The 24,813-nt window shown below is 41.0% G+C and overlaps 1 protein-coding gene across 1 annotated transcript in view; it reads right to left on the bottom strand.

Annotated features, from left to right (window-relative positions):
• Window positions 1-24,813, bottom strand: part of RASA1 (RAS p21 protein activator 1) — a 118,312-nt gene that overhangs the window by 36,257 nt on the left and 57,242 nt on the right. Inside the window, exons 9-13 of the mRNA XM_073344424.1 lie at window positions 13,803-13,881; window positions 12,752-12,872; window positions 10,181-10,337; window positions 8,222-8,309; window positions 2,694-2,771 (exon numbers count right to left, since the gene is read on the bottom strand). Of these exons, the coding sequence (XP_073200525.1) occupies window positions 2,694-2,771; window positions 8,222-8,309; window positions 10,181-10,337; window positions 12,752-12,872; window positions 13,803-13,881 (523 nt within the window). The remainder of the gene's footprint in view (window positions 1-2,693; window positions 2,772-8,221; window positions 8,310-10,180; window positions 10,338-12,751; window positions 12,873-13,802; window positions 13,882-24,813) is intronic.

Genomic DNA, 24,813 nt, shown 5'->3' with positions numbered 1-24,813 from the left:
GTACACAGACGCAAGCCACGTTTGCAGAGGCCTGAGTCATAACCTGGCATGTTGAACCACTTAAGTGCAGGACGCCATATGGCCCAGCAGCCTGAGACACTGCCTCACCATGGTGGAGGGAAAGCTGCAAAGGTTGCTGATTAACTGCAAAAGGGCCAGGCACCTCATCTCTGGCAGGAAGACTCTCGCTTGATTCGTATCCAGAACTGCCCCAATGAACTCTATTCTTTGAGTCGGGGTGAGGACGGATTTGCTGACATTGAGAATGATACCTGAGCAATCGAATGTGTCTCTGACCATTTGCACCTACGACTCCACCTGCTGGCGGGAGCAGCCCCAAAGCAGCCAGTCATCCAGGTAAGGGTAGACATGCACGTGGTGGTGGCGAAGAAAGGCTGCCACCACTGCCATGCACTTGGTGAGGATAAGAGGAGCTGTGCACAGCCTGAATGGGAGGGCCATGAACTGATAATGTACCTTGTTCATCAGGGGAGCAATGTACGGGACAGGCTGCTGGGGAGACTTTGCCTGTGCCTGATTCTTACGGGCAGCCGGTGAATGAGAGCGGTGCAGGGGAGAACGCTTCTGTGGCCCGGGAGACTGCCAGCCCCTGGGTAGGCATGCCGAGTCCTTTTTCGGTACCGTGGTCGGCACCGCTGGAGGAGCGCTTCACAGCTAGGCGCTAGGGGCCAGGTTCTGCTGCAGACAGAGGGCTTACTCCATATGGAGTTGTTTTAATCAAATGTTCCTCTTTCCTCATGTGAGGCTCGAAGGCCTTGCAGATCTTGCACTTGTCCAACTGATGGGCTTCTCCCGGACACCGGAGGCAGGATTCATGGGGGTTGCCCATGGGCATAGGCTTGGCACAGGAGCTACAGGCTTTAAGGCCTGGGACGGCACGCTCCGGAGCACCTAGTGGCATGTGTTGGAGGGGAATTCCTCCCAACTGCTAAAGACTACAATTAACAACTAAGAGAGAATGATTAACTAGAAGAGCTAGGGATTAGTGGGACACTTGCCAGCAAGAGACCACTGTTCTAACAACCATCACTGGTGGTAAGAAGGAACTGAAGGGAGGGTCGGGCCAGCAGGGTCGTACATAGAGTGCCATGCCGGTACCACTCCAAGGGACTCCACAGCCTGCGCGACGGGTAGCTGCTAGGGAAAAGTTTCCGATAGCCGTGCATGCAGCGTGGGCGCACACCTAACTGGAATTGATATAAGCAAGCAGGCGAAGAAGAACAAACAATTATGGAATAACAGGCCCATAGGAAAATTTCTTAATTTCAGAGGATGGCTTAAGCCAAGGAACAGGTATTCAATGAATGCTACTATGCTCTTGACTTCATTGATATCTTGTAGCAGTGAATTCCACATATTCATTATTTGTGGTATAAACGGTATTTCTTTTTCAGTTCTAAATTAACTGTCTTTCAATTTCATCAATTTTTTCATTTTCTCAGATTGTGAGTGATGCTAACTGGCAGAGAGAAATGGTAAATGGAAGTTGCTGATCTATGATTTCTATACACTTTTATCATGCCCCCCCCCAACTTACTTGTCTCCTCTATAAACAGTCCCATTTTTTTCCACATACTTTATATGTAAGTTTTTTTCTCTAAACATTTCTCTGTCACCTCTCTTGGACTCTCCCTCCCCTGTTTATTTCTGATATACTATTTATCTTTTTTGAAATAAGGTAACCAAAACTAAACACAGTATTCTAGGTAAGTACCACTAACGTACAAAATAGCATACTATTTTTAGGGAAGTTTTTGTCTATTCCTTATGCATCCTAACATTTTCATTGCTTTTTTTGTTGCTACTGAATAATGTTGGCCATGCCTTTTTCAGTTACAGTTAATTTAGAGCTCACAATGAGTAGTTCAAATTATTCCTTCTAATGTGCATTACTTTGCATTTGACAGCACTGAATTTTATTTGCTATAATGTTGTCCATTTACCTAGCTTAGTTAGGTCCTGCAAAAGTACCTCAATCTTCTCTGAGCTTAATGAATACACAATTTTGTGTTGCCTGAAAATGTTGCCACCTTACTGCTCACCTCCTTTTTTTCCCTACCCCACCCAGATAATTACAATATTCAACACCACCATTCCTAATACAGAACCTTGTGGCACCTGACTGCCAACCTTCAGTAGTCAAGAAAATTAACATGCCTATTCTTTGTTCTCCATCTCTGAGCCAATTTCTTGCCCATGACAGTATTCTCATCCAATGAATGAAATGAATTAAGATGAAAAAAAGACTATTTTGACTCATTATGTACTTGTCTCAAAGCTCAAGAGAACAGAAGTATTAGTGGCAGATGGCTGCCTTCTAGACTTAACATTTAAAAGCAAATGGCAAACACAAGAAGTACCTACAAGTCACTTTTGAAAATGGGACTTATGCACTTCTGAAAATTTTACCCAACTTTATCTGGTGATCAGACCTTAGCGCCGAGCAACAAACCTGAAGCCTGCCCATAAAGTGTTTTATTCTATCATATATGGAAGCTTCAACCAATTCTTGAAGAATAAATTATTACAGCAGGTTTAACAAAATATTGCATCACGTACATATACACACATACATATAGATATATAATTCATCATTTACAAAGGTCTCAAAGTAAAACACTAAGATTGACCAATATAGTTTTAGAGAAACTACAATATCTAAGCAATTTCACCTGACGTAGCCGTTTATTAGATGTCCCAGGACTGGTTTTCCGTAAATTGCAAAATGTCTGCAGAGCTTTCATCCAGTCCTATAAAAGACACAAGATTTCAAACCAAATGAAGTCTTATCATTCTTCTCAAAGAATGGTCGATATAAGTCTGACAAATTGTCTAACTATTCAAATATTTAATTTAGTCAATTTCTTGTTTTCACATATTATAGTTTAAAAGTTATATGTAGTATTCCAAAATCGCTTACTTTGGAATGAAAGCTACATTTATATTCTTCATTATCTGAACTGCATAAAGCATTTTCAAATCAGGAGGATTTTCCCTTTTAGATATACCAAGCATTAATAATAGATACATAGTGTGACCTTTACCAATTTTCCACTCTAATCGTACTGTATTAAATTACACACCGTATTTAGAATAAAGCAAAACACGATTGCTTCTGAGTAAATAAAACCCACATGCCAAGTATAGTGCTCTAATTCTGACCCTCCCCCCCAGTATTTCAGTTTTGCAGACTCATTTCTAGCTGTAAATACTGCAAACACAAAAAGAAGTTGATTGAAGAAAAAGAGTGAAGGAAACATCCGCAGCTTCCTGTTCATCTGACTCTGGCTGCTCAACCATAAAAGTTGCCCTAAAGAGGCAAACAGGGATTCCCTTTTCAGAGGGATATCTATGGGAGGTATAAAGCCACCACAGTTGGCTCTACACCACATGTTCCTGGTCTCCCTCAGAGAGGGGTGCTAGAGAGGGCAGTCATCACCAGCCTAATGGCCCTTCAGGATATGCCTACACAGGGATAAAAGTGCCATGGCTGGCTTGGGTCAGCTGGCTCAGGCTGTGGGGCTAAAAATTACTGTGTAGACATTTGGGCTTGGGCTGAAGCCCAAGCTCGGGGACACTCCTCCCTCATAAGGTCCCAGAATCTGGGCCCAAATATCTACACAGCAATTTTTCAGCCCCTGAACATGAGTTTCGCGAGCCTGGGCCAGCCATGGGTTTTTTTTATCCCTGTGTAGACATACCCTGCAAGGGGCAAGAGTTGGAGAAGCCCTCAGACTGCTCTAACTTGTGCTGGGGACTAGTTTGGTTCCCTGACAGTCCAAGGATTGCAAGTGAAACGTGTGCTGGCCTTTGTGTCCCATCTCCTCAATCTGTAATGAACTCTGTTCCAGTGCAGCTAGGGATTTAACCTTTAGACTAGCAGTCAATCTGCATAATTAGATATCGCAAGTAGATATTTGTTAGCAACATCTCAGTGCTATACAATGCTGCCATTAAAAAGGCTGGTTCGGTTTTTTACCCTTTGATTATTTTTCATATGTTTAAAATATTGACACATAATATGGGCAGAAGTAATTGTCATAATACTCATTTTAAAGTACACTGCAGCTGTTCTCAAGTAAACAAGTTTGCTAATCACTTTCTTTTCTTGTAAAAACGTTCCATAATGCAAAAAACTTTCAGACTACAGCTCCATAGGAAGATGTAATAACTTTCTCATTGTAGGTAGAGTCAACCACAGCTGCTGAAATACCTTAACAAATTATTATATCCATTTCTGTGGGGGTAAAGAGGGCATATAATTTACCTTTACTTTTCTAGATCCATTAAATACAGCACTTCAGTCCTTTCCCAGTCATAGGAGAACCTCTCCAACTTCAGTGCCACAACATACATTCTACTCATCATGGCAATGGCCATTGTGGTCAAGATTGGAGATGGAAATTTGCATGTGGCTAGAATTCATTTTATTCACAAAGCATCTTTCTAAAGATTAATATTCTTAATTTTATATCATATCCACATATATAAATAAGAGAACTTTGGAAACTGCTGAAAAGGAAAATTAATTTCTTAGTCCTACAAGTAAACGCCCTTTTCCAAGGTAAATTACAGATGTTAAAATCATAAACATTGCAGCTGAATAAAGTGGGATGGGAAAGAGGTAGTGGAGAACCACCATAAAGTGTTATGATTTTACTTGTTTGCTTAGCAGGTTCTTCTAAGGTCAGCATACTTTTAAAATAATTTCTTTTCATCTTTAGCCCAAATATCGTCATGTCTTAGTACTTCAAGAAAATTATGGGCAAAAGCAATAAAATATTAAAAAATTATATGTCACTGTTATAGTAGACTTGTTAGTACAACTATAATTAAGGTGATAAAAATTTACATTACAGTCCAATTTTCACATGTTCATGGTTTTAAAAAAATCATATTTTGAGGTAAATTTATTTCTTGAGGAAAACTGATCATCTTGCTTACTCAGGACTATATTGCATACAAAATAATAAATTAAGATCCCCCCAACTCTAGCTAAAGCAAGACATTTTTTGTTTGCTGTTCTGTTTTCTTTCTGAGCCAGGCTGAAAGACGTCATGGCTCCAATGTAGCTTTGGACACAGAAACATGGTGTAATAGTATATGTGCCTTAAAATGGCAGAACACATGATTTTGTTTCCTTTTCTTTCCCTTCACAGTTACCTGCTGCTACAGTCAAGGCCACATTTGTATACTGTATATTTGTACATGTATATAAGCTCGAATTCAGCAAAGCACTTAAGAACATGTTCAAGTGCTTTGCTGAACTGGGCTATAGCAGCTATTTTTAATTGAAAGTGTATTTATAAACTGACGTTGCTAATATTGTGCTGAGTGGAGGGAAAGCATGATTGGGAGGTAAGAGGAAATGTTATGGGACATGAGTCTAGAAGAGGGTGAATAGAAATGGGATAGGGATCCGTGAGAGACAAACTATCGGGACACATGAAGAGCCATGCTCCCCAATCTTGACATATGGAAGCTCTCTGAGACTGGGGATTGAGGGAGGAATAGAAGAAAGAGGAAAACAGGTGAGGCAGAGAGGAAGGAATGAATGAAGATGCAGGAGACTGTGGTCCAGGGAGGTTCTGGATGAATGAAGGAATAGGAAAGGAACAGGGAAATGGAGTTGTAGTCTTATATAATCTTTAAATGCTTACAGTTTTCTCTATGTAAGACTTTAAATTGTCCAGTGTAGAGAAAAGCCTCTTCCCCCCTCTCCTCCACCATCCATTACATCCCTATCTCTCATGCAGATATACCTCTTCTCCTATGTACATGCTAAATTCTGCCGGAGACTCTACTTTGGCATATCTTATAAGCTCTGCCACAGCAGACCTCCCCTCTTACAGACCTTTCGTGTCAACTTGACAAACTTTTGTTACTCATTTAAAAAAAGTTAACAGGTAAACTCAAACAAAAATTTTAGTTAAAAGAGTTGAAGTTACAAATGTATTTATGAAGTTCAACTAACCCCCCCCCCGCCCAATTGCCTTATTTAAAAAAAAATTGCATTTTAAAAAAAATGTCTGAAAATGAACTAAAGGATCGCATCTGCTCCCTAATGCCATATTGTCCTTCCTCACTCACTCACATCTCACTCACCAAACTTTAACTCTGCCCCCTAAAGTTTGTAAAAACTACAGATAGGTCAAGTAACAAACTACTAAGAGATTATAAAATGCCATTTCCAATACAGTATAACATTAATATATAATAATACAACATTACCCACTACAATAACTGAAATGTCAGTTGCCACACAAAACAGTTAAAAATAAACATCTCATTGTCAATATTTTTTTACGACAAATAAGTACATTCACACTTACATTACATACATGCAATGTGCATGTGTATATACAACTTATTTCCAAATTGTAAATGTATGTAGAGATTGCAAGTTTTAATACACACAGCAAGTATGGAAATGTGTACTTAAGATCTCATTAAATGCACACTGAAGTCAACAGTAGGAAGTCCAGTGAGTTCAACAGGCATTGGATCAGGTCTTTAGCCTGCAAAATAGCAATGCATCAGTTGCTCCTTGGCTGAAGGGTGTATGTTCAGTCTAGAGGGTTCTAAATATGACGTTTACTAATCAGATTGATGGATACCAGAAAGCTTAACCCAACAGTGCCTGTCAGGACTGGGATTCTTTTTCTCTTCACTCCTTTAAACACCTCTGGTAGTTAAATGCAATAACTAGCTATATTAATGCAATGTTAAAGTAGTATCCAACCTTCCAGCTATATTTTATTTATATACATATACACACACAAAAGTTAGGAAATGATAAATTTAAGATAAAAGAGCAACTCTGATCTGTTGCATGGATGCCTTACAGTAGTGTATTTAATTACATTATGATACTATTTCTCATTTTTTCTACAAGGTTAGATATGCACACGTAGCATGATGTAGTACTGTGCACGTAAGAAAAGGGAATAAAAATCTTTCCAGGAAGTATATAGTGAAACTTCAGCTGAAACATAGTAAAAAGAGTGAACTATTATAGGTTCACATATGTAGATTTTAATTTGAACTCTTGAAAATTATCATCACTAGTAGTTTTATTTACCGCAAGCCATACTACTGATATTTAATACTATTAGGTACTTAACATTTTGAGAAAGTTTACAGTTTATTGAAAGTGTCAGGTGTTCTTGGTAAGTCAAATATATTAAGTTTCAATTTGATTGTGTGCAACTATAGAATTCTAACCCATTTTCAAGTGTCATTAGAGAAAGGGAATTTTGTTAGGGTTTTTTTGCCTTTTTAGACTTGTTAGCATTATTGTAGGATATGAATATGGAAAAATATTTTAAAATGGTGCAAGAATAACAATAAATAAAAACAAAGTTAACTGCCACAGCGCTATAAGGAAGAGTACACATAATAAGGTTTTGAATCACACTAAATTAAAGAAAGTAAACAGAAAAACTGTATAAAGTACATCGCTGCTGGCAGCAGTAATTAATTCTTTCGCGGAGTTGATTTCACTTTTTGAAGGGTGACAAGGGGGTGAGGAGTGACAGACCCATATTTTGGAGACTGAGATAACAGTCCCCCTTTACCTTCCCTAAGCCTCACTTGTCACCTCTTTCCTCTCCCTTTGGTGCATTAATTCCTGGCTCCCAGGCATTATCCTTGAAAGGCCAAGAGAGGAGACCATGGCTCTGTCCTACTGCTGCTACCTCTTTCTGTTATCTCTGAGACAACCTGCAGCACTGGGGAATCAGAGAAAACACACACCTGGCATTACAGGGATAGCAGTATTTCATGAGAACTAGAAGGACCCCCCCCACCACACACAAACAAGAAGGGCTGGGGTGGGGAGAAGAGGACCAGCACTCAAGTCCTTTCCCACCAAGCGGAGCTGCTTTTCTGAACTCAAGGGAAAGGACGTGAGTATGAAGGTGCTAACCCCAAGGCAGAGATGGGGTGAAGATTCTGATCCTGCAATAAGAACCATACCCTGTGCCCACAAAATTCTCATTGTAGAATCCAGGCCTAAGTCTGTAAGGAAACTATTGACCCATGGGTTTGAAAAGTTACGACAATGGACAGGGCTTCAAAAAGCTCTATATACCGGTCACTGTCTACATGTAGCATACTTGTTTCCTACCACAAACCTTAATTCAAAACACGCATAGCTTATTTAAAAATTTGCTTTCTTTTATATGCCAAAGCCTCTTACCTGTGCTTGTTCTGGAGTTTCTCCTGCGAAGTAAAAGATGTAATGCTCTTCACTAAAGTGCTGAACTACTATCTGAAAACAGTTTGGCCTTTAAAAAAAAAAAATCAAACAAGAGTTTTAGTAACAAAGAGTAACATCTTCACACTACTGACTTACTGCTTTGCTTGCTGATCTCTGGCAAAATACAAATATTTTTTGGAAAATCTGAGCCAACACAGTTCAGTTGTTTGAATACAAACAGCATTAAAAACACAATCATTTTTTCTTCAAAAAATTTCCATTTTTTTGGACAGCTGTAGCATTGCAGTGTGTGGGAATAGGAAGCTGAATTTTCACAGAGATAGAAGAAAAATACCTTTTGAGCATTCAAGTGAAAACATGTTTTGATTTCACTGAGTTATGAGCCTTTAAAAAAAATCGTACTTCACCTGCATGCAGTACAACTAATGTTTTAAAACATTTAAGGAACCTTTAGGACAAAGATAGACTGCACTGCACATGCAGGTAGGGATGACTTTGCTATATAGCACAAAATGTGGAGATGTCATCTTGTAAGGTAAAAGAAGATGTGGAACTGTCCCCATGGACATTTCAATGCTGCATGAGATATGGTGCAATGTTGGCATCTAGTCAAGTAGTTCCATATTATGGAATTTCTTTTCTCTTTCAAAAATCTTATGAAGTTATGTTAGGTAAGAAAAAGCTAAGTTGCATGTACAGCCTTTACTCTGATGCTACAGTACATGCACATCAATTCAATACAATTTACGTATATGACTACACACACATTCTCAATTATAGTATCATACAACTTTTTTGACAGCTTTAAATACACCCGAACAAACTTCTTTATTCTTGTATATTTACACTATCTTCTTTGTCACAATGGTCCAGTTTTTCTCTGATAGCAAATAACTTGCTATTAAAAGTCTATTTAAAGAATGCATTTAATAATTTAGGCAAAATGGTAACCTGACCCTACTCTGCCCTCTACCCCATCTCATGTGTGGTCACATAGCTGCTACTCCATTTGTGGCTGAAGTGCCAGGGTTCCAGGTTGCAAAAAATCCCTTATTTTAATGGATTATGTTATGGTTATGTATTTATTCTTATTTGGTGTAAGCAACAAGTTATAACACAAAATTGTTTTTTAACACATTTTTAATAACTGATTAACAAAAAAGATGCTAAGAATCATTTCTTGCTATTTACAAATTCAATTTAAAAATCCCACCCACAATTCTTAACTTTTTTACTACTGGCCACCACTATGATCACCACGACCTCCTGTGAGTAGCAGCCTCTGAACACAAATATTTTGCTAGGCCTTTGCTAGGTATCTGACTCAGTACTGCATGTGTTCTCTGCATCATGTACCTGGTATGTTAAAACAAAAGCAAAGCTGATTGTTATTCTTAATCTCTTCCTAGTGGTTATCATCTTTCCCAAAAATGGATTATATCAATTTTTGCTTATGAATTAGCTTTCATTCTGCTTCAATATTGGTTTAACATCAAAAGAGCTTTTCTACTTGAAAATTAAAAATCAATGGACTAGTTTTTAACTATCTTAATTTTCAGCTGATGTCTGAACAAAAGAGGGCTCATTTCGTTGCAATTTCAACAACGTTTGGTCTCTATCCAAAATTTTATAATATGACAGACGTTATTCTATTACCATTTTAATGAATGCAGTGTGCTCCATTTTTGATGGGTGGAACACACAGTGTACTCAATGTTGAGTTAATATATTAATCTAAAAGCCTGAGTGGTTATCCTGCCTATTACTTCACACTAGAAACTTCTGATACTTTAAGAGTTCTAAAATTTCCAACACGTTTAATTTATTGCCCTGTTGAAAGAGAAATATATGGAAATAAATGAAGTTATATACTTATAAAACTGTAATATTCAAACAGTGTACAACTGCAGACATGGGAACTAAAAGCTACTATCTTACCTGCCAAACAGACTGTCATGAACTCCATAGACGGAACACACACTGAGATCTATTAAACCTTTGGGCTTTGTGGCTCGCTTTTCACTTTCAAAATAAATAAGCTGGGCGTCATTCCCCTCTAAAATAAAGTACAAATTCTTCCATCGCTTTCCTTTGCCTGGAGAAAAAACAAACAAAAAAGCAGTTAGAAGTCCCGTTAACATATTGTAATCTTTTGCAGAATTTTTCCTAAGTCTTAATGAACACTACAGTTAAAAATTGAAGAGGACAAAGTTGCTTTGCCAGATTTCAAAACAGAACAATAAGCAGTTTAAACATTTAGTACAAACTTTTCTTGGAAATGAAGTTAGTGTATCTTAGTACAGGAAAAGCTCTGTTATTTGGCATGTTGGGGGAATGAGGAGTGCCAGTTAGTCAAAAATCCGGTTAACTAAGAGTTATACTTACCAATGGAGGGAGGGAGTTTGGGTGTGGGAAGGGGCTCAGCATTGGGGTGCGGGAGGGGGTGAGGGGCACAGGCTCTGGGAGGGAGTTTGGGTTGGGGGGGGCTCAGGGCAGAGGGTTTGGGCATTGCAGGAGTTTCAGGGTGCTGGATCCAGGCGGTGCTCACCTCTGGCAGCTTCCCGCAAGCGGTGACATGTGTCTGGTGCTCCTAGGCAGGGGTGCAGCGAGGCAGCTCCGCACGCTGCCTCCGCCTGCAGGCACTGCCCCCACAGCTGCCACTGGTCAAGGTTCCCAGCCAATTGGAGCTGCAGAGCCAGCACTCAGGGCGGGGTAGGGGCAGGGCACGGAGCCCCTGTGGCCGTTCCTCTGCCTAGGAGCAGCAAGGCTGTGTCGCCACTTCCGGGGAGCCACGAAGAGACAGGTAGGGAGCCTGCCGGCCCCACATCTACCAGATTTTTAAATTGCCCGAGCAGTGGTGCTGACCGGAGCCACCAGGGTCCCTTTTTGGCCTGGTGTTCCAGTTGAAAACCGGACACCTGGAAATTCTATTGAAGATTTGTATTGGGAGATATCAGAAATGTCAGTTTTAGAGCTTTCCGATTGGTAAAGTGCCAGATAACACAGATTTTACAGTTACAGACTGTATCTAAAAGAGCTCAAATTTGCACAATAGTAAATCTAAATCTCCACTTTTGGTCCCAATCATGTAATCAGATATGTTCAAATTGACCCCTGTGCAGTTTCAGAGACTTCAATGGGACTCAGCAAAGCCATAAGGGCTGCCTGCATAAAGTCCCATACATGTCAATGGACAAAGAGGTCCATGTTTCAAGATACGATTAGATCTGAACAGTTTGCAAACTAAGGCACTGTCCCTGCAAACAATTCAATTTAATGCGTGCTTTGATTGAAAATACATAATAAAGATAAATAAAGTACTGGACTCTGGACACACTACAAGTATTCAGAAACTGGGTATTATATTACGTAGCTTGCTCCATGAAGTGCTGTTTGCAGCAAAGGTCTCTGAAAAGCTGCATTATTTTCTTGAGAAAATAGAAACTTCACCTTTTTAATTTGTCCTTCACCAAGGCACAAAAGACAGCACATGTGGGGGTGTGATGTGAGTGTACATAGGGGAACCAAGGCTTAACAAGCAGCTCTGGGCTCACAAGGCCCCACGCAGCCGCACCTGCTAAGCATGCTTGCAATGGAGGCGAAGTTCAAAACGGAAGGGTCCAGCTCAGTCAGGACAGACAGTGCAAGGGAACAGTCCTACACTGATAACTCCTGCAAAGGCTGCAGGATCCCCACACCACCTGGACCAGAACCTGCTGCAAGCCCCCATGAAGAACAGGAACCGAGAGTTGCAATTGAAGGAGAAGAGCCTCTGGACTACTGTCAGCGAGAACTCCCCCAAGAGTTCATAAGCCGACCCCGTTTGTGATTTTCGAGGGGGCTGAGAACATAGTAGCAAATGACCAAGGAGAAAGATTGGTAGTGTTTGCCCTCTAGGCCGCAAAGCCAACTGGCCAGTCATAGGGAACTGGGCTGGAACCCGGTGAAGCAGGGAAGGCTAGGGTTCCCCGACCACAGGCCAGCACAGGCTGGGCGGATCGGCCATGGATTCTTGCCACTTGGCGACACTGCTGGGATCAGACGTCAAACCCCACAACAGGAACAGACACCCCATATGACACACAGCTCTTAAAGTCTGGATATCTCTGGTACCTAGCACAGAACGGACTAAAATTTGAAACAGCAAAAAAAAAAAGGACCCAATAAATAGGTTTTCTAACTAATAATTGACTATTTACAAGGTAGGAAGAGAGATAACTAGCTAACTATGTACAAGAAACTGAGAAAAAACTCTGTATTCCTATTTATCCATCCAGGGATCACAATAGCCCTTTTGGCCACAGCATCACACTCAGAGCTCATGTTTAGCTGATTATCCACTGTGATCCCCAAATCTTTTTTCAGATTCCCTGCCTTCCCAGCATAAAGTCCCCTATGCTGTACACACAGTCTGCTTTCTTCAAGTAATTCTGAAGAAGTTATCAAAATGTAAGAATGTAATTTAATTTTCAGGAGACTGCTTTATACTTAGAAGTAAAATGTTCTTACTTTTTTTCAGAAGATACCCTTTTTTGACAATATTTTTATAAAAAGCATCCTTTGTTTTTCGACGAATTGTATTATAGATTTCTTTTCCATCCACTGTATCATTAAGCACTTGTTCTTGATGCTGGTAAAGAAAAATAACAGCCATCAGTATTTTTCAATTCGGAAATATCAGATTGATTATAATGCTGCAAATGGAAATATTCCTACCAATGTTTTTTATTTTCAAATATCTCTTGTAATCTTATGCTCTTTAATAAAAGGACTGATCAGTTTTCAGGATGTCATTTTTAACATTCCCTCTGTAACTTTTCCTACATTTATAGCACATCACATTTGACTAGTGTGGAATAGTTTATGTGGTCAGACAATTATTCTGAAAGATGGAAAATAAAAATTGACCTGCTCCTACTTGCTAAGGAACACACATGGAGTGTGTCTGTCTCATTATGTATGTATAGAGAAATAGAAAGAATGATACACAGTTTAGTTATTTCCTATACAGAGAATGTTTTCTCAAAGTTTACATTAGATAACGTTTTAAAACTTGTTCATTACTGCACATATTTTATTAAGGACATTGAGTCTCAGTACTTCAGGAAGAAATCTAAAGAAGCCTAGCGGTGAAAAAACAGGGTGCACAAGTCAAAATTAAAAAGCCTCAACAGGTCTGGGTGAGGAAGATTGCACAGTTCTTCTCCACAATACATCTGCTTCAAAATACAGCTATTTTGACCCTCGCTCTCATTAATGCTCATTCACAGAAAATAAGGAAACTTAAATGCAGGGGTAAATGAAAGCAGATGTGAGACTAGGATAGTGCAGAAAAAAGCCAGAACAGCTAAGCCAAAAAGCATGTTAAATATATTAGACAGTATGTAACCTAAGAGAAAATATTAGTTTTTATCTTTACTCTGATATTATTGTTGTCTCTGCCATTTGTAATAGTGTCTAACTAAATTATAAATTAGTTGATATCAGTTAGGCCAAGTACTGTCTTCACTCTAAAAATCCCACACTCTTTAGAAATATTGTGTGGCACTAAATATCTCACCTGCATTGGGACAGGGTCTTTAAGGTAATATCCTTCAACAATTTGTTCTTTTCTGTAGTGCTCAATGATATCAGCAATACTGTTAAAATAAAAAATTATAAACTTTGAATAAGTTTATAAGTCTTTTTTCCAACATAAAATTCACACATTAAATTTCTCACATAAATCTTTAATAAAATCACATGCTAAGAAAGGTGATCTCACTTTTATCAGCCAGAATACAGGAGTAAGTAATCACATTTTTGAGTTCTGCTAATAAAATACATTAGAATCCTAAACTAGTCTTACAGAGTTTAAAACTGTTGCTCAAAAGGCTAAATGATGAGGACATAGAAAACTCAAAGATAAGTAAGGGCAAATACATTCACAGCTGTTCAGCCAGGCTGAAAATTGTTATTTTATCAACAATAATTTTCTGAGGGCATGGCTACACATGCAGATGTAGAGCGCTTTGAGTTAAACCAGCCTTCGTAGAGCGCAGTAGGAAAAGCGCTGCAGTCTGTCCACACAGACAGCTTCAAGCGCACTGGTGTAGCCACATCTGCGGTGTGGCCACATCTGCGGCACTAGCAGCGGCACTGGGCGCGGTGCATTGTGGGCAGCTATCCCAGCATGCAAGTGACTGCAACGTGCTTTTCAAATGGGAGTGGGGTGGGGTGGAATGTGTTGTGTGTATGTGGGGGGAGAGAGAGTAAGTTTTTGGGGAGCTGAGAGCATGTCAGCTTGCTGTCTTGTAAGTTCAGAAGCCGCAGCAGACCCCCTCTCACCCCGCCTCTCTCTCACACACACAGCATTCCACAGTAATGGTTGCTTTGTCTTGGAGCAGATAAGCATGCTGGTTGTCAGAAATGGAGCTTTCAAACAGCATATCCGCATTCCTACAGTGATTCAAAAGCAATGACGAGAGTGGGCACTTGACTTAAGGGGTTATGGGACGTTTCCGGAGGCTGATCAGAGCGCAGCAATGCAACACCTCGTCCACACTGGCGCCGCCAGGCTCCAGCGAGGGCACAGCAAATGTTATTCCACTCATCAAGGTGGAGTACCAGCAGCACTGTAGCCACGCAGTCAGAGCGCTCTACGTGCCTTGCCAGTGTGGACAGGTAGTGAGCTAGTGTGCCCGGGGCTCCTTTACTGCGCTGTAACTTGCAAGTGTAGCCAAGCCCTAAGTCTCATCATCACTAGGGAAGGGGAAGGGGAGACACTTCACTGTGCAAAGCAATTTCTTTCTAGGGGGTGGGAATGGGAAATAGAAAAGGTCCGTAACACAGATTATACAGCTCATACTTAGATGTCACTGAGAAATCATGTTAAATTAAATACTCATCAGCAGAACTCCTCTATAGGAAAGCTTGCATTCTAATTACCAGAGGGAATCAGGTTGAAATTGTATTTTGAAGAATCTAGGATGGGGAGGTGGTGATAGATGAAAACTAAAATTCAACATATTTCTTTGACTTTCTTTTACTTATTTATGCATAGTTCTTATTGAAAGATCCTTGATTTAAGTTAGAGTGCAATGACATGAACAATATGTAGGGATTCTTAGCACATCCTATTATACAGAATATCAACCTGAAAATAAAAACAGTTAAATAATTAAATCGGAAATACATTAGCAAACATATTTTTAATACGTATTGTTAGTTGGAAGTATATGAAAATACATTCATCAGGGCATATGTGATGGAATCTTTGGCCATTACACTTGCCAATGTAAATTGTGCATAAGGCTCTCAGATGAATGGACTAGGTAGAAGAATCTAAACAGAATATGCGTAAGGTTTCATAAGCTAGTTTGTGCATTGCTCATTTCAGAGTCATTAAGTGTCTCCATTTGGTATTGTGTGTTTTATATTTCAAGAGTTAATGGAACGCATTGTGTATACTTGATGCTTAAGGGTATTTCCCACAAAATTGCTTAGTGTGGATTACATTTTTATTCTAAAGCTCATCTCATGGGACCTTTCTGGTACTATTACTAACTTTTTAACTATTACTAACCCCTGTAGCCCTCTGCCAGTTTGCACCTAGAGGTCCCTGTGTCACACCTGACTTATTAAAAATGTCATACTATTCACTTTTTATTAAGATGAAATATAGCGAAAATATTTTCTGCACTCCAGAAATGACATTTTACCATCATCTCACCAACTATGATAAGATCATTATGCACTACTCTGTGTTGAGCTGCAGTAAACAGCATTCCTTGTCATGAAAGCAACAATGAATAAAGCAGTCTTGCAAAATTCTACTCACCCACTCACCCAGATTCAGTAAATGATAGGCCACTAATATTTTTTCTTATTGTTGTAAGAGTTGTCGAGTAGATTTTGTGCTAAGGCTGATAAATTCTCATTAGAATTTTGCAAGCTGGAGTGTTGTGAAAAGAAACTGACACTTATTGTAACTGTGGTTCTTCAAGATGTGATGCAGACATTTATTCCACGTAGGTGGGTGTGGGCCCAGCACACCAGAGCTGGAAACTTTTGCCAAGCAGTACCTGTAGAGGGACAGCAACTCACGCCTCATGGCTATGTCCCCTCCACTTGCTATATGAGTCAGTGGTGCCCCAACCCACCTCAGTTCCTTCTCATTGAAAGCCCATGAGTAGATTCTGATGCAGAGGGAACAGAGGGTGGGTCGTGGAATACATGTCTGCATCACATCTCAAAGAACCACAATTACAGCAAGTAAGTGTTTCTTCTTCTTCTTCAAGTAGATGCAGACCTGTATTCCACTTAGGTAACTCACAAGCAGTACCCCATCCAGGAGGGGCGGGGCTCAGAGTCTACTGAAATAGGGATTGCAGGTCTGCCCTTCCAAGGCCTGCATTTGCTCTGGAAGATGCGGAGTAGCATAGTGGTCCATAAACGTATGTATGGATAACCACGTTGTCACCCTGCAAATGTCTAGTATGGAAATGTCACTGAGGAACACTATCGACATTGCTTGCACTCTCACAGAGTGAGCCTGTATCCACTGAGGTGGTGTAGCTGAAGCTATTTCATGCGCTGTCTAAAGCAAACACTCACCAGCAACTACACACCACACAACAAAAACACCAACCCAGGAACCAAACCCTGCAACAAACCCCGGTGCCAATTCTGTCCACATATCTATTCAAGGGACACCATCATAGGACCTAACCACATCAGCCACACCATCAGGGGCTCGTTCACCTACACATCTACCAATGTGATATATGCCATCATGTGCCAGCAATGCCCCTCTGCCATGTACATTGGCCAAACCAGACAGTCTCTACGCAAAAGAATAAATGGACACAAATCTGACATCAGGAATTATAACGTTCAAAAACCAGTAGGAGAACACTTCAATCTCCATGGTCACTCAATAACAGACCTAAAAGTGGCAATTCTTCAACAAAAAAACCTTCAAAAACAGACTCCCATGTGAAACTGTAGAATTGGAATTAATTTGCAGACTGGACACCATCAAAATAGGCCTGAATAAAGACTGGGAGTGGTTGGGTCATTAGAAAACCTAAGCCTAATTTCTCCCATACTAATTTCCCCCTACTGTTACTCACACCTGCTTGTCAACTGTTTGAAATGGGCCACTCTCATTACCACTACAAAAGTTTTTTCTCCTCCCTTGGTATCCTACTGTTAATTGAATTGTCTCGTTAGACTGACCTCACACTTGATAAGGCAACTCCCATCTTTTCATCTCTGCTCCCGTATTTTCCACTCCATGCATCTGATGAAGTGGGTTCTAGCCCATGAAAGCTTATGCCCAAATAAATTGGTTAGTCTCTCAGGTGCCATAAGGACTCCTCGTTGCTTTTGTTAATACAGGATGTTATCCATCTAGAGATGGTCTGTACAGAGATTGCTTGCCCCTTCATGCAGTCCACATATGACATGAACAGGCTAGGTGAAGCATGAAACGATTTAGTCCTGTCTAGATAAAAGGCTAGACATCGCCAGACATCCAGAACATGGAGGCACTGTCCTTCCGGGGAAGAGTGCAGCTTTGGGAAAAACACAGGTAAAATGTCTGATTCAGATGAAAGTGAGAGACCACGTTGGATAAAAACTTTGGGTGTGGTTGCAGCATTACCTTGTCCTTGGAGGACTGAGTGTAAGGCAGCTCAGCCATGAGGGCCTGCAACTCATACACCTTTCTTGCAGATGTGATAGTTATCAGGAATGCGGTTTTCTGAGACAGGAGGGGCAGCGGACAGGCTGCAAAGGTCTTGAACGGAGAGCCATTAGAGCAGTCAAAACCATGTTTAGGTTCCACAGGGGAACCGGTTCTCAGACTGGCGGATGTAAATGGAGAAGCCCTTTCAGAAATCTCATCACCATAACATTGGAAAAACTGATTTCCTTTGAATAGGGAGATGAAATGCTGATACTGCTGCCAAATGCACTCAGAGAACTGAGCGCAAGGCCTGATTTCTGAAGACGTAACAGGTATTCCAAGATATCCTGGATGGAAGCCCCTGTTGGCCAAGGACCACACTGAGAACCTATTCCATTTTGCTAAGTAGGCTGTCCTAGTGGAGGACTTCTTACTGTTGAGTAGGACTTGTTGGACAGCCTCCAAGCACAACTCTTCCTCTTCATGCAGCAGCTATGCCATAAGGTGCTGATCACAGGATGGCAGGTGTGGCCATGATTCTGAATGAGCAGGTCAGGGTGGAGAGAAAGCGGAATAGGAGGTTGAACCAACAGAGCAAGGAGATCTGAGAATCAGCACTGCCTCGGCCATGCTGGAGCAATGAGAATGAGCTTGACTTGAGGATCCACCTTGAGCTTGAGAATGACCTGAGGAATGACCAGAATAGGGGGGAAGGTGTACAGAAGGGTAAACTGCCAGCTGCAGTGGAAGGTGTTGGAGGGGGAGCCCAAGCTGAGGCCCCTTCGAGAGAAGAATAGATGACACTTTCTGTTTTCCCTCATGGCAAACAGGTCAATCGCGGCGATACCCCATGTTGCAAAGACAACCCGGAGGACGCTTGCCTTCAGGGATGAAAGGGTAGCTCAGGATGAAAACCCTGCTGAGATGGTATGCAAGACGATTTTGTGCCTTCAGAAAGTGGACTGTATCAGAGTGATGTCTTTTTCGATGCAGAATTGCCACAGGTTGATCGCCTCTAGGCAGAGTAACCTGGAATGCCCTCCCTCTTGTTGGTACACATAGTATATTGCGGTGGTATTGTCAGTGAGTATGTGAACCACTGAGTGTCTGATACAGTCCTGGAAGACATGACATGCATTGTGGATGCCTCAAAGTTCCAGCACACTGATATGGAGTGAGGCTTCCTGGTCCAACCACAGGCCCTGCAACCTCAACTAGACCAATAGGACAGCCAATAGAGTGACCACGTGGAATCTTACGTACTTGATTAATTTGTTGAGGTTGAGAATGGAAACATTTGGCAACTGGTTCTCAAATTTAGACATGGCTGACCTATTGAGGAAATCGTACTTGGACAGCAAAGCTTGTTGACTCACGATCCTCATCTGTAGGGACAATGAGGTATAGATCTTCCTGACCAGAGGAGAGTCTCTGTCCTCGGGGGTAGACTTGAACCTATTCTGCCATTATCCCTGGGAATTCAGGGCTGAATAGGAATAGAATCCTTCAAATCTCTGCTTTGGGAACAAAGAAGCACTTTTCCATGTGCTTAGCCACTGGGGGTACTGCGGCTGGTGTACTCAACAGGGCTCTCGCTGGCTTGAGGAGCACATCATTGACTGGGAGGGCCACTCTCTCAGGGATGGGGGGCTGTAGAATATCCACCAGTTTGTGTGGCAGCCAGAGTTCTCCCTTTGGCTACATCTCCCCTAGAGCGAGCTCCAGTTTTGGATCAGCTAAGACCCTTGTCCTCATCAACAGACGATGCTGTGCTGCCTGGTTCGTCCTCTCCTTCTATTCTGGGGGACTTTAAGGTGTACCAAGACCTTTTACGCTACGTAGCCACATCCCCAGAAATCCAAGCAGAGTTTCTCCAGGAGGGGCTGCCAAAGGCGCAAGCCTTGCAAAGTCTTGGACCAGCAGCGAGGACGGGACACAAAGGCAGAGCAGGTCTGCTGCAGCCTGGTACATTGACACGGCAGATACAGTCAGTACTGGCATTTCCCTCATCAGTACCGGAATCAATGGATGCCTGGAAGCAGGAACTGGAGTCAATGGTATGGGGTTTCTGTCCTTCCCACTCGGTACTGGAGAAGGGTCAGATCCATGCCATCCTAAACACCGAAACCAGTCCTAAGCCAGTCCACGCTTTTCCTGGAGGAGGCAAAGGAGTCACCTTGCAACCTAGAGAGGTCCTGATTGGTTTTATGAGATCTCTTCCTCAGTGCCCACAATAAAGAATGGCTCCTTTGCCTTTTTGGACAAGTGCCTGCCCCAGAACAAGAGGCAGTAGTGCTCTCCAAGCCCGAGGATGATCTTCAGCCCAAGGAGGGCCTCAGTATCAGGTCAGACCGCATGGCCTGTTCAAGCAGCTGCTACTTGAGGCGAAGTTTCCATGCCACCTGAGTCTGCTTCTTGAATGATCTACAGGTCAACAAGTGCTTTTTAAGGTGGGCCTCACCAAGACAAAGCAAGCACCACATGTGGTGGTCGCTGTTGGGGATTTGCCCCTCCACTGGAAGTACAATGTTTAAACCCCAGTGAGGGTATCACTGGGGAACACTATCAACTTAACTATATACAACAAACTAGGCTAAAACTAAATGCAAGGTTGCAAAACTACAACCACATAGAGCTCCGACTCCAACCAGGGCAGTGAGCAGGAACTGGGGAGGGGTGGGGGGTGGGAGAGAGAGATCAGGGTGGCACCACCTCATATGAATAGGGGAGAGGGCACAGCCACAAGTGCCACCCCTCTACAGATAATGCCAGGCAAAAGGCTCTGGAGCTCCAGGGTACCGGGTGCGTACACATCTAAGTGGAATACATGTCTGCATCTACTCAAAGAAGAACTTGTTTTATTTCCTAATGCTACTCAACACTGTCATTAAGAGACCATCATACAAAGACTCTATTTTATCTATCTACATAAATGTAGAGATTCTTTTACAGGTAACACAAACACGACTCACTCAGACCAACATATATTTACCATATCATTAAAGCAGACAAATACAATGGAATGAGCAACCAAGACACTGCCAATTTATGAATGTACATGTCTGAAGAGATCAGGATACAGGAATCTGAGTTTACAGGTGGTCTAAGTTACTTAATGAGTAAAAACGTAAACTAAATGTGACTAGGAAACAGATTATGAACCATCACACACTACAAGACATTGATCAGGTCTGGGAGACAGAATGAACACTAACATCTCTCCAATAGCAGTTAGTAAAGCAAACATACTGCTGAAACTTAAATGTACCAGAAAAAGTACAAATCAGGAGAGATAATAAAATTAAATCAGTAAGTGACTGGTAAAACCTTACCAGATGAGGAGTACTATACAAAAATTTGGACACTGTACTATAAGAAACTGAAGAATTTGAGAAGGTTTATAAGAGAGCGTATAAAGGATTCTGGAGTCACAGCTGCATGGAGAGGTAAAGAAGGTTTTTATTCATTACAAAAGTATTTAACAATTATTACCAAGATACATAAAATACTAAGTGACACAGAAAGGGAACGCCAAAAGCTTGTTGACAGAGGGTTATTTGGGAGGGTGAAGGTGCATAAGTCGTCCTTCCCTCTTCCCACACATTTTTTTTTTTTAAAAAGAACAAACATGAAGAAAAATTATGCTGTCTTTTTTGAGCAACACAAATTTGAAAAGTAATTGGGGGATATTACAAAGAAATTTTGAATGTTGAACACATTCCCTCTCCAGTAATCCCAGAATTTCTATTCTGCAGGATATTTTATGATGCACTGACATGACTGGAACAATTAATCTATGAAAGCAAGAAAAGTACTTCTGCAACAGTCAATATTTTATACTTGTGGGATACAAAGTAAGATTACAAAGAAAGACATATGCGTTTTCCTTAACTCCACAGGCAGATTCTGATCCTTTGTTATTATGCAGCAGGAGTAACTTTGTCACCCCAGAACATATTCAGATACCTGAGAGTAGAGAGCTGAAAGAAGCATGGCAGGCTATTTTAGTGGGCCTGAAGTGAAAATTTATGTATAAACGAAAGGAGAACATTCTTGATGTGCTCCACTACTTTACTGTAAGTTCTACTGCTCAAAAGATGACTGAAACATTCAAGTAAAGTTTGCTGTACTCTCACCAACCTCACTATCAATTCCATTTTTATTAAAATGAATTTAGGCAGTTTTGGTTCTCATCACTAAGTTTCCCTTTTTCTTTCCTTTTACAGCTCAAGTAACTTCATACGTTACATTCTGAGCACAGAGTAGAGCCAGAAGCATGTAGCACCTCTGGAAGCAGCACCTGAATATCAACAACCAAAGAGAGATATGGAGTGGAGGAAAAAAAGCAACCGTGTCCCCCCTCCTCACTAGTCAGCGGCTATCCTGAGCGAAGGGGGGGAAAGCATAGTTTCCCACTCCATCTACTCATAAGTGAAAGATGGACACTCATCAGAAGATAGCGAAGCGTCTCTGCTGCTATGTCGTCTTCATCTCACCTACAAAGACTGCAGAAGTTGTTGGGGCTGCATGTGCTCTCCTCCTGGTGGCACTTGGAGCTATCACTAGAAAAGAAATCAAGCCATTCCCTCAAGATCCTAACAGGAAGGCGAATTTGATCTCTCCTCCAGTGGGTGAAAAATTGGGCTGAGGAAGATAAAACTGAGGTTTTCGTATAGCAGCAGATTGAACATTTGCTGTAAGACCAGAGGAAACCCCAACTGAGGTAACCCAGGCAGACGCTACGTTCAGGTTCTGCAGCGTAACAGAAGAGAGAGTCCAGCAGACAGACAGCTCCTTACCCCCTCTCAGCCCGGCTGCTTCTGCAATATGCAACACACACATATTTTACTTTATTTTTGCAGAGAGGAAGGGGTGAAGATAGATATTCTTTTTCCATCTACCACCCAAATCACCTTTGGGTTGCTGCTGGAGTTTGAAACACACCAGACTGTTTAGGCAAGTTCTGGCGCTTCCAGTCCCATCTCTTGATGTCAAAAAATGAAAATCTCATTTTGGTTTTCCTGGCTAAATTACAACTAATTTTTTTTTAAATGACCAAGTTTAGTCATTAACTCACCATGACCCTGACTTTGCAATGCATTAAGGCATAATACAGATCACCTTTAAAATGGATCTTTTTTGCATACACTTGACAGACATTGCAAACCAACAAATATAAAATGTTAAAGATCAAACTGCCTTACAGTTGTAGAACTGAGGGCTATTTTTGAAAGATATATTGAAGTACTGATAACAAATCAAATACTTCAATGAAAAGAAGAGCCCCAGATGACCTTTAACATATCACAACAGTAAATAAATTCTAAAAAATTAGACCTCTTAAAAATATTTGCATTTAAGTGAAAGTAGTGATTGTGAAAGGGTTCTCAGATCCGGGAGGGATGTATCCAGGATTTGCACAAATCTTTCAATTTCTTCCTATACAAAATATTTAAAATGCAACCCTTCCTCTCTAAGAGCTAAAACATTCATTCATGCATTGATCATCTCATATTACATCATGCACCCACTGTTCCACCAACTATGCCAGGCTCAATGCCCCATTTGTTGTCTTTTAATTAATCTGAAAGCATCTACATTCACATAATGGAGCATAAGGTGGATCCAGTAGTGGGAGTTCAGAGCTTTCTGATTTAGTGATAAAGTATTGCCAAAAAAACAACTATGTAAGTTATCTGAAATTGCATAAACGCAGTGTGAGTAATTACGTTTTCAATTAGTTAATTAATTACTTCTGCTCCTCCCTTGGCAGAGATTTTAGTTGGAAGATTCAAGTGTCATACCCCTAATAAACCAGAAAACTACAGAATGGGCAAAAGAGACTTTACCTTCACAAAAGGCTGAAATTGCAGCTAGCTGAATTTTCAATGAGGATGTCTGGAAGCCAGACTGATTAATGTAGAAGGTACTCAAGCATCTTGTTTGTGGGATTAGCAAAAGGATCCAATTGTTTAGCCTCACACCATCTTCCACTTGAAGTCATATGATCGTCCATTGAACTTCTCAGCTAGGAGAACTTGATACTTTCTCAGACACACCAGCTACTGGATCTCTACCCACTCAGAAGCCAAGCTGGAAGCGAGAGAAATGCTAGGTTGGGATGGAGAAGAATGCCCTGGTTCTGGGTGATCAGGTCTGACAAATTCCCAAATTAATGAGATAAGCAGTGACCATCTCCACTGGAAGAGGGAGCTAAACTTGTTGCAGCTAAAGGGGTGCTGAAACTCAAAAATTTCTTGAGTTTAATAGGACCTTGGAAATAAGATGTATTGAGAATAGATATATATCAGCAGCTTCCCACTGTGAAGGATGAATGCATCTAATTTTGTCATTTCCATTCTTTTAGTACAGATTACTATCACTTTCCTGCTCATGCCAGTGACAAAACAGATCCATCCTGAGTTTCTTCACTCCAGGGAGAGTGATTAGTACTTTCTGACCCAGACATCAATCATGTGTCCAATATAAGAAATCCAGTGATTTTTAAAAATTTTAATCATGAGGCTATATTCTCTCTCATGTAAATATCCCTCCCCCGCACACTTTAACCATTCACACATTGCCTTTATATACCACTGTTAATTATTTCAGAAGTAATATGTTAGTTTCATTTTCCTTTGTTCCATCTTATATGTCAACACAGCATCCTCTTAACTTATAATAAGTCATAGAATCATAGAAATGTAGGGCTGAGAGGGACCTTGAGAGGTCATCTAGTCCAGCCCCCCTGCACCGAGGCAGGACCATACCTAAACCATCCCTGAAAGGCATTTGTCCAGTCTGTTCCTAAAAACCTCCAATGACCAGGATTCCACAACTTCCCTTGGAAGCCTATTCCCATACTTAACTACCCTTATAGTTAAACTGTTTTTCCTAACAT

The sequence above is a fragment of the Lepidochelys kempii genome, chromosome 5 (genome assembly GCF_965140265.1).
Source record: "Lepidochelys kempii isolate rLepKem1 chromosome 5, rLepKem1.hap2, whole genome shotgun sequence".
NCBI classification, from domain to species: Eukaryota; Metazoa; Chordata; order Testudines; family Cheloniidae; genus Lepidochelys; species Lepidochelys kempii.
This window is presented reverse-complemented; position numbering and strand designations above follow the sequence as displayed.